Here is a 13,901-nt window from a genome sequence, read left to right on the forward strand (position 1 = left end):
TTTCGAGGCCCTGCAATTGGATTGAAAACAAAAAGGGGCTCTTATGTGGCGACCTGAAACAACACAGAAAAAAGAACAGATTTGACTGAGCGAATTCTTCCTATGAGAAAATCAAATGATTTTTAGCCGATCTTAGTTTCACTACCTTAAACCAGTTGTGGGACAGAATCATCCCCAGACTGAGTCGCTGGCTCGGCTTCTCCTTTAGCAAAGACCCGAGGAGGCGACAGCATTCTGTGCAGGAAGACGTCTGATTATTACCTCAAACTTTACATCATGTTTTGTATGATAGTGAACTATTAATTCTAGATCTCACCTGGAGACAGGTTGGGTTTGCACCAGAGCTTCTGTTTCAGGAGCATCAGATCATAGTCACTAGGGAAATGTCCACATAACATGGCGAACATCAGAATCCCTAGTGACCATGCCGTCGCCTGCCTGCCGTGGTACTTCCCCTTGGCACGGTACTCGGGAGGACAGTACGCTGATGTGCCTGAGGAAAGATTTTGTGTGAGATGTAAATTTGTAATGTGTTCCACATCTTTGAGTGCAGCTTTGAGTTACAATACATACCGGAGTATGACCTGTACACCGAACTCCTCAGAATGTCCCCACACCCGAAGTCTATCAGCTTGACTTCAGACGTCTCCATGTTGATGAGGAGATTTTCCAGTTTGATGTCACGGTGGAGAACTCTGCGATCGCAGCACACGTTGGCAGCGTGAACCGTCTGCCTCATGATGTGCCGTACCTTTTCCTCATCGAGTCTTCCACCGTGACGCTTCATGAACCGGATCAGATCCTCACATGGAGAGGGACATTCGAGGACCATGACGAAGTGGTCAGGGCGGTCCTGCCAGTCCAGCAGCCGGATGATCTCAGGCACACGGGGACCTTTACTGGCCAGGATGGTGAGGGCGACCTCTTTAGGAAGAGGCTTTGGATGATCAGGCTAGAAGAATTTGGTTTGGAAATAAAGATTTAGCTCAGTCTTGGATCAGTTTGTTAATTGAATAAACAATCAAATATCTGTCTGTGGTTAATTTTAATATGAGATGTTTTATATTGTGCAGCCTACTTACAATGAATATACATTCAGTCTTTTCCGTCTTTGTGACGTATTTCACGGCCACCTGATGAACAAAACAAACAATTAATTTGTGTGCAAAAGCCATAAGATACACTAAGAAGGCTTAGAGTGATATCATATATCAGAAGATAATTCACAAGATCATGTTTAATTTATTTTGACTCACTTTAAGATCATCCTCCAGACGTCTCCCTTCATACACCACACCAAAACCACCTTTCCCCAGCTGATCACCAATAGTGTAGTGACTAAAGATGTAGTCTATTAAAAGACAAAACAACATGATGGATATATTCATTTTAATGTATTTTAAATAATTAACAGAGACTATATGGAATATTTACAGTTTTAACATCAGTACATGTATATATACATACACTGTAAAAATTAATACGCTTTATCTAATCAAAAAAAAATGTGGCAACAGATTACAAGCAATATTATTAATTAAATTGAACAAATTAGAATTGAGTAATAATTAATCAAATTAAATCCTTAAAAGTTAACCATTTAAAATGAGTAAAGTTTACACCCAAATATTTAACATACATATCTGAATAACAGACAAACGTCAAAGATTGATTAAGAACTATTTATATTTTATTACAACATTGAAGACACCTGATGTTAACAAGCAGAATTACTGAAGGAGAAAACCGTAATTTTAAAACAATCCTAAAACAAACACCGATCACCATAATGGTGACTTAAGTATTTTGTTTGATGTTGTAAGTTTTACTCATTTTAAATGGTTAACTTTTAAGGAATTCATTTCATTCATTATTACTCAATTCTAATTTGTTAAATGTAATTAATAATATTGCTTGTAATCTGTTGCCACAATTTTTTTTGATTAGATAATGCGTATTCGTTTTTACTAATGCTGTACCATATAATAAAGATCTAATGGCATTGATGTGTATTTTGGTATAATTTGCACTGATGTGTATTTGATTTTTTCATTGTGTGTGATACAGTATAAGTTTTTACGAGGTCAAATCAGAGATCTAGTCATTTATATTCTCATAAGATATTTGGTGAAATTTACCATCACTACTTCTTCCTGCCCATGCTACCTTCCTCTCCTCTCCCTCATCCCTCTGCTTCTCCTCTCCCTGTTTACTGTCAGCTCTGAAGAAAGAGACCATCCTCCTCCACCACTTCCTCTTTCTTCTCTTCAGCACTCTCCCTGACTCCTTCCTCTCCTCGCCTCCGTCTCCTTCTCCTCTCTCCATCAACCTCCTCAACTTCACCTCACTTTCTTCCTCTCCTCCTCCTCCTTCTCCTCCTCCTCCTCCTCCTCCTCCTCCTCCTCTCCTCTCTTGGCTCTTTCCCACACCAGCAGCATCAACAGGAGTCTCAGTCTCATCGCGAGGACGAGGATGCTGAACCGCCGTGTTAATGCTGGGTTTTGGGGGTGTGCTTTGATGTTGATCGCACACCTCGCCAATCATCGGACTCACTTTACTAACTCGCTGACCCATCGCTGTGAAAAACCACTGTCACTCTCTCTCGACCACTACAACAAATCCACAAATTGTGTCAAGCTGTGAAGCGCTTATATAGTAAACCCACGCGTTCCATTCGTTCGATTCTACTAACTTTCTTTATGACGTCATGAGTCAAACATACACTAACACAATGAAGCTAATCTGAGATCTGCTTTATCTAAATGCTTTCTTTTTTAATAACTTTAAAATATAAGCAATTTGTATTTTTCTAAACATCTCTCTAATACAGACTATTGTACATGATGTGACATGTATGTGATATTTTTAGTATTGATAGCTGTTGTTTTTGTCTGTTGAAACTAATAGGCTAATTCAATAAATATGTTTGCTGTGATATTCCTACATGGGGTTGTTACAAAATATTGCCAACAAGAAAATGACGTCTAGCCTAACTAATGTAGATTTTTCTTGGAAGTTGAAGAAGCTTTCAATCGTAAATCTCCACTTCGCGTGCGGAAGAAACTCTTAAATGAGTAAAAAGTTATTAAAGTATCTGTGATTATCTCCCCTGATGTATAAGAATCAGCCATATGTTTATAAACTGTAAAGAAAATTCGTTTGGAATAAAAAAATCTCAGCTTTACGTCTCTTCTGCAGTAAATTAATATTCATGAGCCAAACCCACGCCTCAGTTTAAATAGCAGGATCTCTGATCTCAGCGCAGTTTAATGGTCTTTAACGGTCTTCTGACTCTGACTGAAACTACGGATCGTTTCAACGACTTCCAGAAATCATCTCTTGTCTTCTCTGTAATGAGTACAGCTGTATATGATTGATTCCAGCAGATGGCAGTAATGTGTTGTATAAGATGAAGTGCATTGGCTAAAGAGTGGTGTGGTAATGGAGATATGCTGTGTGTACAACAACGTGGAATAAAGACGCCTGTACCAGTCATTTCTCTATCTTTATTATTGTTGCCTGAACAATACATGGTAGGGGAGAGTGGGGTAAAGTGAGACATTTTTTACATTTGCTCTCCTCTAAGTGAGCTAAAATGATATATTAGTAAGATTTATACATTTCCCATTAATTCAGGATGTTTTCTACCAATGGAAATTATCTGAATGTATTCAGGACGAAGGGCAGTGAAAATATGATTGTTTTTAAAAAAGTGGTCTTGTGTCTCACTTTACCCCAGCCCAGGGGTAAACTGAGACAGACCAGAGAAATCAAGGGGGTAAAGTGAACCAGCTGGGGGTAAACTGATCCACTTACTTTTTATCAGAGCCCTAGCTCCCTGGAAAGTGGACGACTGGTATCAGTCAGGAGTGAGTATGGGTGTGTTTAAAAGGAGAAAAGTGATCTTGACAAATACATCCAGCCTAGGTTGGAGGGCCCTTTACGAGGGCAGGCTCGTCTCATAGTAAAGCCTGGAGAAACGGCTACATATAAACTGTCTAGAGATGAGAGCAGTCGCTCTATCGCTGAAAGCCTTTCTCTCGGACTTGAAAGGCCACCATGTCCTGGTCCGGACAGACAGCATGGCAGTGGTGTCCTATATAAATCACCAGGGCATTCTCAGGTCAAGCAACCTGCACACCATGGCCAAAAAACGAATTTTATGGGCTCAGCACAACCTGTGCTCCCTAAGGGCGGAGCATGTGCCATGCATCCTGAACCAGGGTGCGGATATGTTATCTAGAGACAATGTTCCCCCAGGAGAATGGTCTCTTCACCCAACAGATGGTTCAGCTAATATAGAGCATCTTCGGCGAGGAAGAGGTAGACCTCTTCGCCTCAGAAGAGCAGGGGTGTGCTTGCCCATGATTGGCCGAGCCGTCCACTGAATGCATTCCTTCCAGTCACGATGTTACCACAGGTCATCGAATGGATCAGGGAGAGCAAGTGTGTAGTGCTACTAATAACCCCTCTCTAGAAGACCCAGTTATGGTTCTCCATGCTGGTACAGCTGCGGTGGTGCTGAGGAGAAACCTCCTCATGCAGGCAAACCGATTAATTTGCCATCCCCATGAGGCAAGAGCGCTATCAACTAGATGCCTCTACGCTCAGAAATGGGTGGTAATTTCTGGCTGGTGCGCTGCACGGAGCCTGGACCCCTATTTGTGCGAAGTATCGAGTATACTCGCCTTCTTACAAGGGAGTATGGACGTGGGTCGTACCCCCTCCACATTCAAAATGTATGTGGCTTTGATCAGGGGATCGCTTCAGTCGACTTAACCTGACTACCTTTGGCTGAACTGGCCAATAAAAAGGCTTAGGCCACACCCATTTTGGATGGCTCTGATATGCCAAGGCACGAAGCAGCCTGATTGGTTCTTTCGTCTGAGCCGCCTCTCCACAGGTTCATGCAAGTTGCCACAGCACATCCAATGTCCGCACTAGCCGTTCATCTGTGTCTGCTACAGCTGCTCAGCGTTTGAACGATTTTGGCTTCAATACTCCACATTTTTAAAACAGACCTCCTCTTCTCAATATCTTGTCAGGCTTGTCAATAATTCTGTCCCTTGCAGCTGCTCTTATAGACATATTTCCTTCCTTGACCTCAGCGGCTGCACTCTCCATCTCCTCAAGGGGTGTTTTGCCCCAGGTTGTCTTCCTGGTGTATTATCTTGGCATGATGGCTTTTCTACAATGTCAATGACATTAAAAAATAAAACATATGTAATGTAATATTACATTAAAATATTTTTAAGACTAAACTTAACTTGTGCCTCATGTCTCACTTTACCCCATAGTATTTGTCTCACTTTACCCCACTGCCACATTTTAGCAAAAAACGATCTCTCTTAGTAATTCAGGATACTCTTCAGCTATCATCATCACATGGATTCATATGTTAATAGTTCATCAACATGTATGATATACATTTTTCTACCTGAATCAATTTGCTTTACCACAACAGTTGATTAAGTTGACAGCAAGAAAATTTACTTTTACATGCAAAAAACATATTTTTGTGAAAAAAACATGTTTATAACAGCACCATGAGCTCCTCTCCTTTATGGCCAAGGGGAAATGGAATGGGCTTAAAAACATAATGGTCACACAACCACAAATGTGTTTTGTTGACTAGATACAGGGGGTGTCTCACATTACCCGATGTCTCACATTGCCCCGCTCTCCCCTACCAGGAGTGGGGTCAGTAGAAAAGAGCAATGGATGCCATTAAACCACCGGGGCCGTTGAAGTCGTGTAGAAATGTGGATGCAAATTGGAGGACTTTCAAACAACAGTTCGAGTTGAATGAAGTCGCTATTGGACAAGCAGCTGCTGTGGACGAAAGAAAGATTGCTCTGTTACCATTGCTGGAGCTGATGCCGTGGAGGTCTATAACACCTTTCAATTTGAGGAAGAGGCAAACAAGAAGAAACTGGATAAGGTATTGGAAAAATTTGATGCTCAAGTTTGTCAAAGAGGAACGAGACATATGAACGATATGTATTCAGAACGCGAATGCAGCATGAAGGAGAGGCTTTTGATTACTTTCTTACAGACCTCAAAATAAAGGCAAAGACTTGTAATTTTAAAGAATTGAGAGATTCAATGATTCGTGATCAGATTGTTTTCGGTATCTATGATAAGAAACTGAGAGAAAGATTGTTACGAGAATCAGAGCTCACCTTGGATTATGCTGTTCAATTGTGCCAGTCCAGTGAAGTAGCAAGACAACAAGTGAAGCAATTTGATGGGGCTAATTCGTCAGCGATGTCATTTCAGAGCGCAGCAGTAGATGCCATATCATACAGAGAGAGGAAAAGAGGAAACTCAAGAAATTTTAGAGAAAAAGACAATGAAACTTTCTCTTGTGAGCGCTGTGGGACCAAACATAAGTTCAGACAGTGTCCGGCTTTCGGAAAAAGATGTTCGAAATGTAATAGCCTGAACCACTTTGCAAAAATGTGTTTTTCAAAAGACATGAAGAGGGAAAATAAAGTGCATGTTGTGGAGGAGGCAGATGACAGTGACTCCTTGAGTGATTCGTTTTATGTCAACATGGTTTCCGAAGAGAATATAAATCAGGATGCTGCAACATGTGTATCCAGAGAGGATTCAGTGAAGTTTTCGTCTTCGAAATGGATTGTTCCTCTTGTGGTTAATGGGACCATTGTGCCTTTTAAATGAGACACGGGTGCAAAAGTTAATTTGATTAACATTAGAGATGTGAAAGCATTGAAAGAAAAACCTCTCATTAAAAAACGTACAGTTCCCCTTAAAGCTTATAATGGACAACCAATTGAAACAAAAGGAGTATGTCGATTAACATTACAAGTCAAAGGAAAGATGCAAAGTTTGATGTTTATTGTAGTTCCCAACGGCCATGAATCTCTTCTAGGAGATAAAGCTTGTGAAGACCTTCATTTGGTTAAAAGAGTGTATCAAGTCAACAGGGAAACTGTAGTCTTACAGACTGTCTGTGATGATGTAACTGACATTGTCAAACAATTTCCAGATGTTTTTGAAGGTCAAGGCACATTGCCATTTACCTATAAAATACAACTGAAAGATGATGCCACACCAGTCATACATGCTCCTCGGCGGGTTCCTGCACCTCTGCGAGATCTCTTGAAGCAGGAATTGGATCGCATGACTCAATCAGGAGTTATACAGCGGATTGAACAACCTACAGATTGGGTGAATTCCATAACTTGTGTGAAAAAGCCAAATGGTGAGTTGAGAGTATGCTTAGACCCTAAAGATCTCAATGATTGTATCAAAAGAGAACATTACCAGATTCCCACCCGTGAAGAGACAGCATAATCAACGACTGGTAAAAGTGATGGAAAGAGTTTGTGCACATGATTTAAAGCTCAATCAGAAAAAGTGTCAATTTGGAGTCACAGAGATAACATTCTTGGGTGACAAGCTGTCAGCAAAAGGTGTGGAGCCACACCCAGCAAAAGTACAAGCCCTCCTTGATATGCCTCCACCTAGTGACAAGAAGGGAATTCTGCGTGCTTTGGGAATGGTAAACTTCCTTGGAAAATTAATTTCTGCCAAATCTTTCAGCGAGAACCACACATATGAGAAAGTTGTTACAAAATGATCAAGAGTTTGTGTGGTCATCAGTTCATGATCAAGAATGGAAGAGGTTAAAGGGGATTCTTACCACTGAACGTGTCCTTGTTTTTTTTTATCACACACGTCCAACTAAGATCTCTACAGATGCCTCTCAGGATGGATTGGGGGCGGTGCTTCTTCAGGCCATTGGGGATTCCTGGAGACCTGTGGCCTATGCTTCTCGATCTCTGACAGAGACTGAAAGATGCTATTCTCAAATAGAAAAAGAGACCTTGTGGTTAGTATTTGGCTGTGATAAATTCCATGGATTTGTTTATGGATTACCTACTTTTACAGTAGAGACGGATCATAAACCATTAATATCGATCATTCAAAAGAACTTAAATGACATGTCACCTAGAATTCAACGCATGATGATGAAGTTACAAAGATATGATCTGAATTTAGTTTATACCCCTGGAAAGTATATCATTGTAGCTGATGCACTGTCTCGAGCACCAGCCGCCTCAGAGATCAGCAATATGGACGAAGTTGAGAGACATGTGAGTATGGTGGTTTCATCTCTACCAGTCTCAGATGAGATGTTAAGACTCATTGCGGAGGAAACTGCAAAGATTCTGAACTGCAGAGGGTTATTGCACATCTTCATCATGGATGGCCCAAAGGCAAGTGTCCACAGTATTTTCCATTAAGGGCAGAATTGAGTGTGGTTGAGGGCATGCTGATGAGAAATAACAGAATTGTCATTCCAGTATCAATGCGCCAAGACATGCTTCGTCGAATCCATGAAGGGCATCTTGGCATTGAAAAATGCAAGAGAAGAGCTAGACAAGCTGTTTTTGGCCAGGAATTAACGTGCACATTGAGAAATTCATCAGTCAGTGTGCGGTCTGTTTGATTCATCATTATAAACTGGCTAAAGAACCCATGATGATAGCTGCTCTTCCTACTGAGCCGTGGCAAAAAGTAGGCACTGATCTTTTCCAGTTGAATGGTAAGGATTATTTGGTGGTTATTGATTACTATTCCAATTATCCTGAAGTTGAACAGCTCCGTCACACAACATCGAACGAGATGATTCAACGCATGAAATGCATTTTTGCAAGGCATGGAATTCCTCATTGTGTGCAAAGTGACAATGGTCCCCAGTATAATAGTCATGAATTCAGGCTGTTTGCAGAGCAGTATGGCTTTAAGCATACTACTTCAAGCCCTCTTTATCCAAAGGCAAATGGTAAAGCAGAAAAAGGGGTAAAAAGACTTTTGAAAAAAGCAGCGGCAAGTAATTCGGATGAAAATCTGTCTCAAAATTATCTCTGAAAAAAGAAATCAACGATTTGTCATTGAAACAGATGCAACATATAAAAGAGAAGCAGAAAGAATATTATGACAAGGGAAGTCGGCAACTAAAACCTCTTTCTGAACGAGATGTCGTTAGAGTTGCGGAGCCTACAGGATGGAGAAAGAAAGCTACAGTCCTAAAAGAGATAAACCCGAGATCATATCTTGTTCATACAGAAGATGGGCAGACCTTACGGAGAAATCGACAGAGTTTGCTTAAGACTGCAGAGAAATGTCCTTTGGATGAGCCAACTGTGGAGCTGATGTCCCCTGAAATGCAGTCTTGTGAAATGCCCTCAATGCCCTCTGTTGATCAGCAGCTTGATCCTGACTCTGAACTTGATTCATCTGTACCAAAAACTGACATTCCTGTCTTACGGAGATCTAATCGAGTTCGAAAACCACTTGTTCGAATGGACTTGTAATTGGTAAAAAATGAATTGAGTGTTATATAGTTAAGTGTTGGTAATTATGTGAAAGTTCATGTAACATGTAACATAAAAAAAAAGAAAAGAAAGAAGAGATGTAATGAGTACAGCTGTATATGATTGATTCCAGCAGATGGCAGTAATGTGTTTATATAAGATGAAGTGCATAGGCTAAAGAGTGGTGTGGTAATGGAGATATGCTGTGTGTACAACAACGTGGAATAAAGACGCCTGTACCAGTCATTTCTCTTATCTTTATTATTGTTGCCTGAACAATACATTCTCCAAACTTTCGGGCGTGCTAGAAACTCCCAGAAACACGTATTTACTCGTTAATTGAGGATGCTATTAGAAAGTTCTTTATGATGCTTAGAACCCACGGGGAAATGCCGTGGTAGGCTTCCCACGCTTTGAAGCATGTGACTAGCGGCTGGATAGCAATATTGCCCTGATCGCGGCGGGGCAGGAACAAGTTCATGGCCTGGGTGGCTTTCTGTACCTCGGAGAAGCTGCCGGCAGATCCGAAGAGGCCGGTCGGGGAGATAGGCGCGTTGAGGAAAGCGGCGCGTTCTGAGTCTCCCATGTCGGCGAGCGTGAGCCATAAGTGTCTCTCAGCAACACAGAGGGCGGCCATACATCTCCCCAGGGCTTGTGCGGCGGCTTTGGTAGCGCGAAGGGAGAGGTCCGTTGCGCTCCTTAAATCCGAGAAGCTGGGCGGGTTCCTACCGCTCTTCGCCATCTCGCACAAGATGTCGCTCTGTAGCACTTGGAGGACAGACATGGAGTGCAGCGCTGAGGCGGCCTGTCCGGCGGCGGCGTAAGCGCGAGTGTGAAAAGTGGAGGTCGCTCTGCACGCTTTCGAAGGAAGCGTAGGGGAAGAACGCCATCTAGCAGAGGGCGGGCAAAGGTGAGCGGCCACCAGGTCCTCGACGGGCGGCATAGCTGTATATCCTCTCTCGGCGGCTCCGTCCACCGAGCGCAGCGAGGCGGACACGTCGGAGCGGTTTTGCGCCGAAAGGGGGCATTCCAGGACTTCATCAGCACATTATGAAGCTCTGACAGGCGGGGGCCGGGCGCCGGTGCAGGAATTTTCCATCCATGCGGTTCGGTGGTTGCTCGGGGGGAGGCTGTGAGAGGAGACGCATTAATTCCTCCTCAATCCCAGCGCGGGTCCCTGCAGACTCTCTCGCTGAAGAACCAATTGAAGACCATTCCTCGCTATCAGAAGCGTGCAGCGAACAAGAGTCCTTCTTTTCCGCGGTGTCGTCGGAGGCGTCAGAGCGGCCACTCGGCGGCAACTGCATGTCCGGCTGGGGCAGAGAGGGAGAGCAGTCGGTGGGCGGCAACGGCGGCCCGCATAGATCCGCAGGGGGCTCCGGCGGCCTCTGGGAGCAGCGTTTTTTCTTCCGTGGCGAAGTGAGAGGCGGCGCGGGAGCGGTCTTGACAGCCTGAAGTCGTGCCCACAGGGAAGACAAAGGCAGGTCCTCGCAGTGGTCGCATCCTCCGTTGGCGAGGGCGAGCTCTGCGTGCTCCAGTCCGAGGCAGAGAGCGCAGATGGCTGCGCTTCTGGGTTAAACCGTGACATCTACACGTTTTCCAAATTGGACCATTTAGGCTGCTTCATTAAAAACGTGACATTTAGACGTTTTTTTTTTTCGGCGTGGATCGAGGCAAATGAATCCTTTTCACCTTGAAAATAATAAATGTTTTTTTGTTTGTTTTTTTTTTCTAAATAATAGAACATTTCTCAGGGATCGTCAATAAAACAAAGTTAAGTTTCAGTGTAAGTTTCACGTCTGAGGGGGTTAAACCGTGACATCTACACGTTTTCCAAAGTGGACCAAAGTGATTATTTCACGTCTTGTCGTGATACCGGGTTGGGCACTGAAGTTACAGGAGTTTCTTCCCGTTGCTAAGCAACGGAACTAGGTCGAGTATTTAAAAGGTTATGGTTAATGTGGTTTAACGTCGATGTAATACGTTGTTGTAGCGTACCTTTTGCTTAACCCCCTCAGACCTGAATTATGTTTCAAGTTTCTGAAAAATATAAAAGTAGCCTACATTTTCCCAGCTCATGAGGTTTCTATAAATGAAAACAAATGAAAAAAAAATTATATAATTGCTTTCATTGTAATTTTTTTTTGTCCATTCCAATGGACATCAGCTCAAAACAGGTGTACTTCCCAAAAATGTACCAACATGAAATAAATTAATAAACATAAAATTTGTTGGTCTATACTTTTTGGTCTTAAGCTTTTTCTCAAGGTCAAAAAAATTCCAGCAGTATACCATTTCAACTATAATTTTGAGGTTTTTGTTTTACAGATTGCACATTGTTTGTAACAAACTAAATATCTTCGAATCAATCAATCTGGTCATATTAGAGTCATTTTCTGTGTGCATCTTTCTTTATTTAGAACAAAAACTTGAACATTATAACATTACAACTTCAATCGTATGGTTTTTCTTTATATTGCACATTTGTTTATTCATAACAAAATAAACCAAGAAATCAATCAATGCATTCCTGTTAGAGTCATTTCCTGTGTGCATCCTGTGTTTTCTTGTATTTTTACAGTACTGGCAGGACGGTTGCCAGCAAGTCACTGTATTTTGATTTCCAGTAACTCTAGCTAGTCCAAGGCCGAAAAAAAGGTCCATTCTGTCCTTGGGCTGTAGGCAAACGGACGTGGGTTGGCGGACGAACGTGCCGGCCCCCCGAAATTTTTGGGGGACCGGCAGACGGCACCCCCAGGCCTCGCCGAAAGGTCTCGTTTTTTTTTTTTTGGGGGGCGAAAAACTTATCCCCCCCCCCCCCCCCCAAAAAAAAAGACAGGGGTAACACTGTCGTTTTTTTGGGGGGTCGAAATTTTGAGTTGCTCTGATCTTCTTGAAACTCTGGATTCTGATAGAGGGCCATGAGATTTAGACCTGAGTGCAAAAATGGAGGCTCTAGACCCTTCCAGAGCTGAGATATTGAGATCCCACTTAGCATTTATGCCATTATAAATATCTCAATATCTCAGCTCTGGAAGGGTTTAGAGCCTCCATTTTTGCACTCAGGTCTAAGTCTCGTGGCCCTCTATCAGAGTCCAGAGTTTCAAGAAGATTGGAGAAACTTATTTTTTTTCGCCCCAAATATAAAACGACAGGGGTAACACTTGAAACTCTGGATTCTGATAGAGGGCCATGAGACTTAGACCTGAGTGCAAAAATGGAGACTCTAGCCCCTTCCAGAGCTGAGATATTGAGATCCCACGTAGCATTTTTGCCATTATACGAAGCTCTTACTGTATGTACATCATCGTGTCTGCATTGGTGAAAGCAGAGAGTGCAGAAACTGCGTTATGCAATCTTCATCCTCGCGATCGACAGACTGTCATCCTCTGCTCATCACAGCAACATTTTATGTGATGAGAGTCTACTGTAAATACTTCAAAAATCTCGTTATCTGTAATATTAAAAACGTATAATAGCTGTAGTACGTATTCAAGAGAGTGTCACATGTAATATGTAGCTATTTCATATGCAAGCATGTCAGCCAATCACAGCAGAGGGCGGTTACATTGAATCCTACAGCAGACACGCCCCTTCAAACAGAGCGTTCTAAGCAGAGGCAAAAATCAGGCTAGGAAAAATGCCTTTTATTTCTAAATTATGACTATTTTTGATCTAAAAAACATACTAACATTATAAGGGCAACCCAGAAAACATTATAAAATAATAATAAAAAAACATATCAGGGGACCTTTAACTACAAAGGCTTTTACTCCATCAGTATGCAGGCCATATGTGATGCAGACGGAAGGTTCCTGGACATCTTCGTGGGTTACCCAGGGTCAGTTCATGACACGTGTGTGATGAAAAACAGCTCCTTTTACACATCAGAACATTACCCCCCACCAGGATACATTATTCTGGGTGATGGTGGGTACCCGTGCCTCCAGACCCCAATATGCCTGCTCACACCATACAAAGAGCCAGTACGTGGACGAGTGCAGCAATGCTTCAATTACCGCCAATCAAAGGCATGCAGCATAATTGAGTGCGCCTTTGGAGTAATGAAACCAAGGTGGAGGTCACTGGAAGTCAAACCTACCTTTGCACCTCAGGTTATCGCTTTATGTGCATTCTTACACAATGTGTGCTTGGACAATGGGGACACACTGGATCGTCATGAGGATATTGCCAGGGACGATCTTGACCCCCATCCTCCCCATGAACCAATGGCATTCAACGAAGCCTCAGGGAATGCTGCATGACACCCACTGGCTGCCCAAGTTTCCGGGGATGTGTGCAGGCCACATGAACAGACATGTTGCACTGTTGATTTTCATGAGAATTGTATATGTGTAATGTGATATATTTAAGAATTTCATAGTATTTTAATATTGTTCTTCTGTCTTAGCATTCATGTGTTTGTGTTATCGTATGAGTGTTATTGTTACATTTTTTTTTGCACTTTTTTTTAAACAATAGCCTGAGTACTAAGAAGCGAAGTTTTTAGGCATGTTCTTACCTTGGTAAAAAAAAAAAAAATTGTTCCAGGAG

The 13,901-nt window shown here is 42.4% G+C and overlaps 1 protein-coding gene across 1 annotated transcript; it reads right to left on the reverse strand.

Annotated features, from left to right (window-relative positions):
- Positions 1-100: 100 nt before the first annotated feature.
- LOC120460057 (serine/threonine-protein kinase pim-3) lies at positions 101-1,373 on the reverse strand. Its single transcript, XM_089127854.1, has 5 exons — positions 1,257-1,373; positions 1,083-1,133; positions 574-952; positions 317-493; positions 101-234 (listed from the first exon to the last, which is right to left on the reverse strand). Exons 1-5 carry the CDS (start codon positions 1,371-1,373, stop codon positions 101-103), a joined length of 858 nt encoding a protein of 285 aa, XP_088983980.1.
- Positions 1,374-13,901: the final 12,528 nt, after the last annotated feature.

This window comes from Pimephales promelas, chromosome 25 (genome assembly GCF_988280905.1).
Source record: "Pimephales promelas chromosome 25, fPimPro1.hap1.1, whole genome shotgun sequence".
Taxonomy (NCBI): Eukaryota; Metazoa; Chordata; class Actinopteri; order Cypriniformes; family Leuciscidae; genus Pimephales; species Pimephales promelas.

Bases quoted from the DNA above. Each gene is read 5' to 3' on its own strand.
- LOC120460057 (XM_089127854.1), bottom strand. From the start codon at position 1,373: ATGTTGTTTTGTCTTTTAATAGACTACATCTTTAGTCACTACACTATT. The intron at 953-1,082 runs GTAAGTAGGCTG...AAATTCTTCTAG, and splicing joins AGACTGAATGTATATTCATT to CCTGATCATCCAAAGCCTCT. The intron at 494-573 runs GTATGTATTGTA...ATCTTTCCTCAG, and splicing joins GGTGTACAGGTCATACTCCG to GCACATCAGCGTACTGTCCT.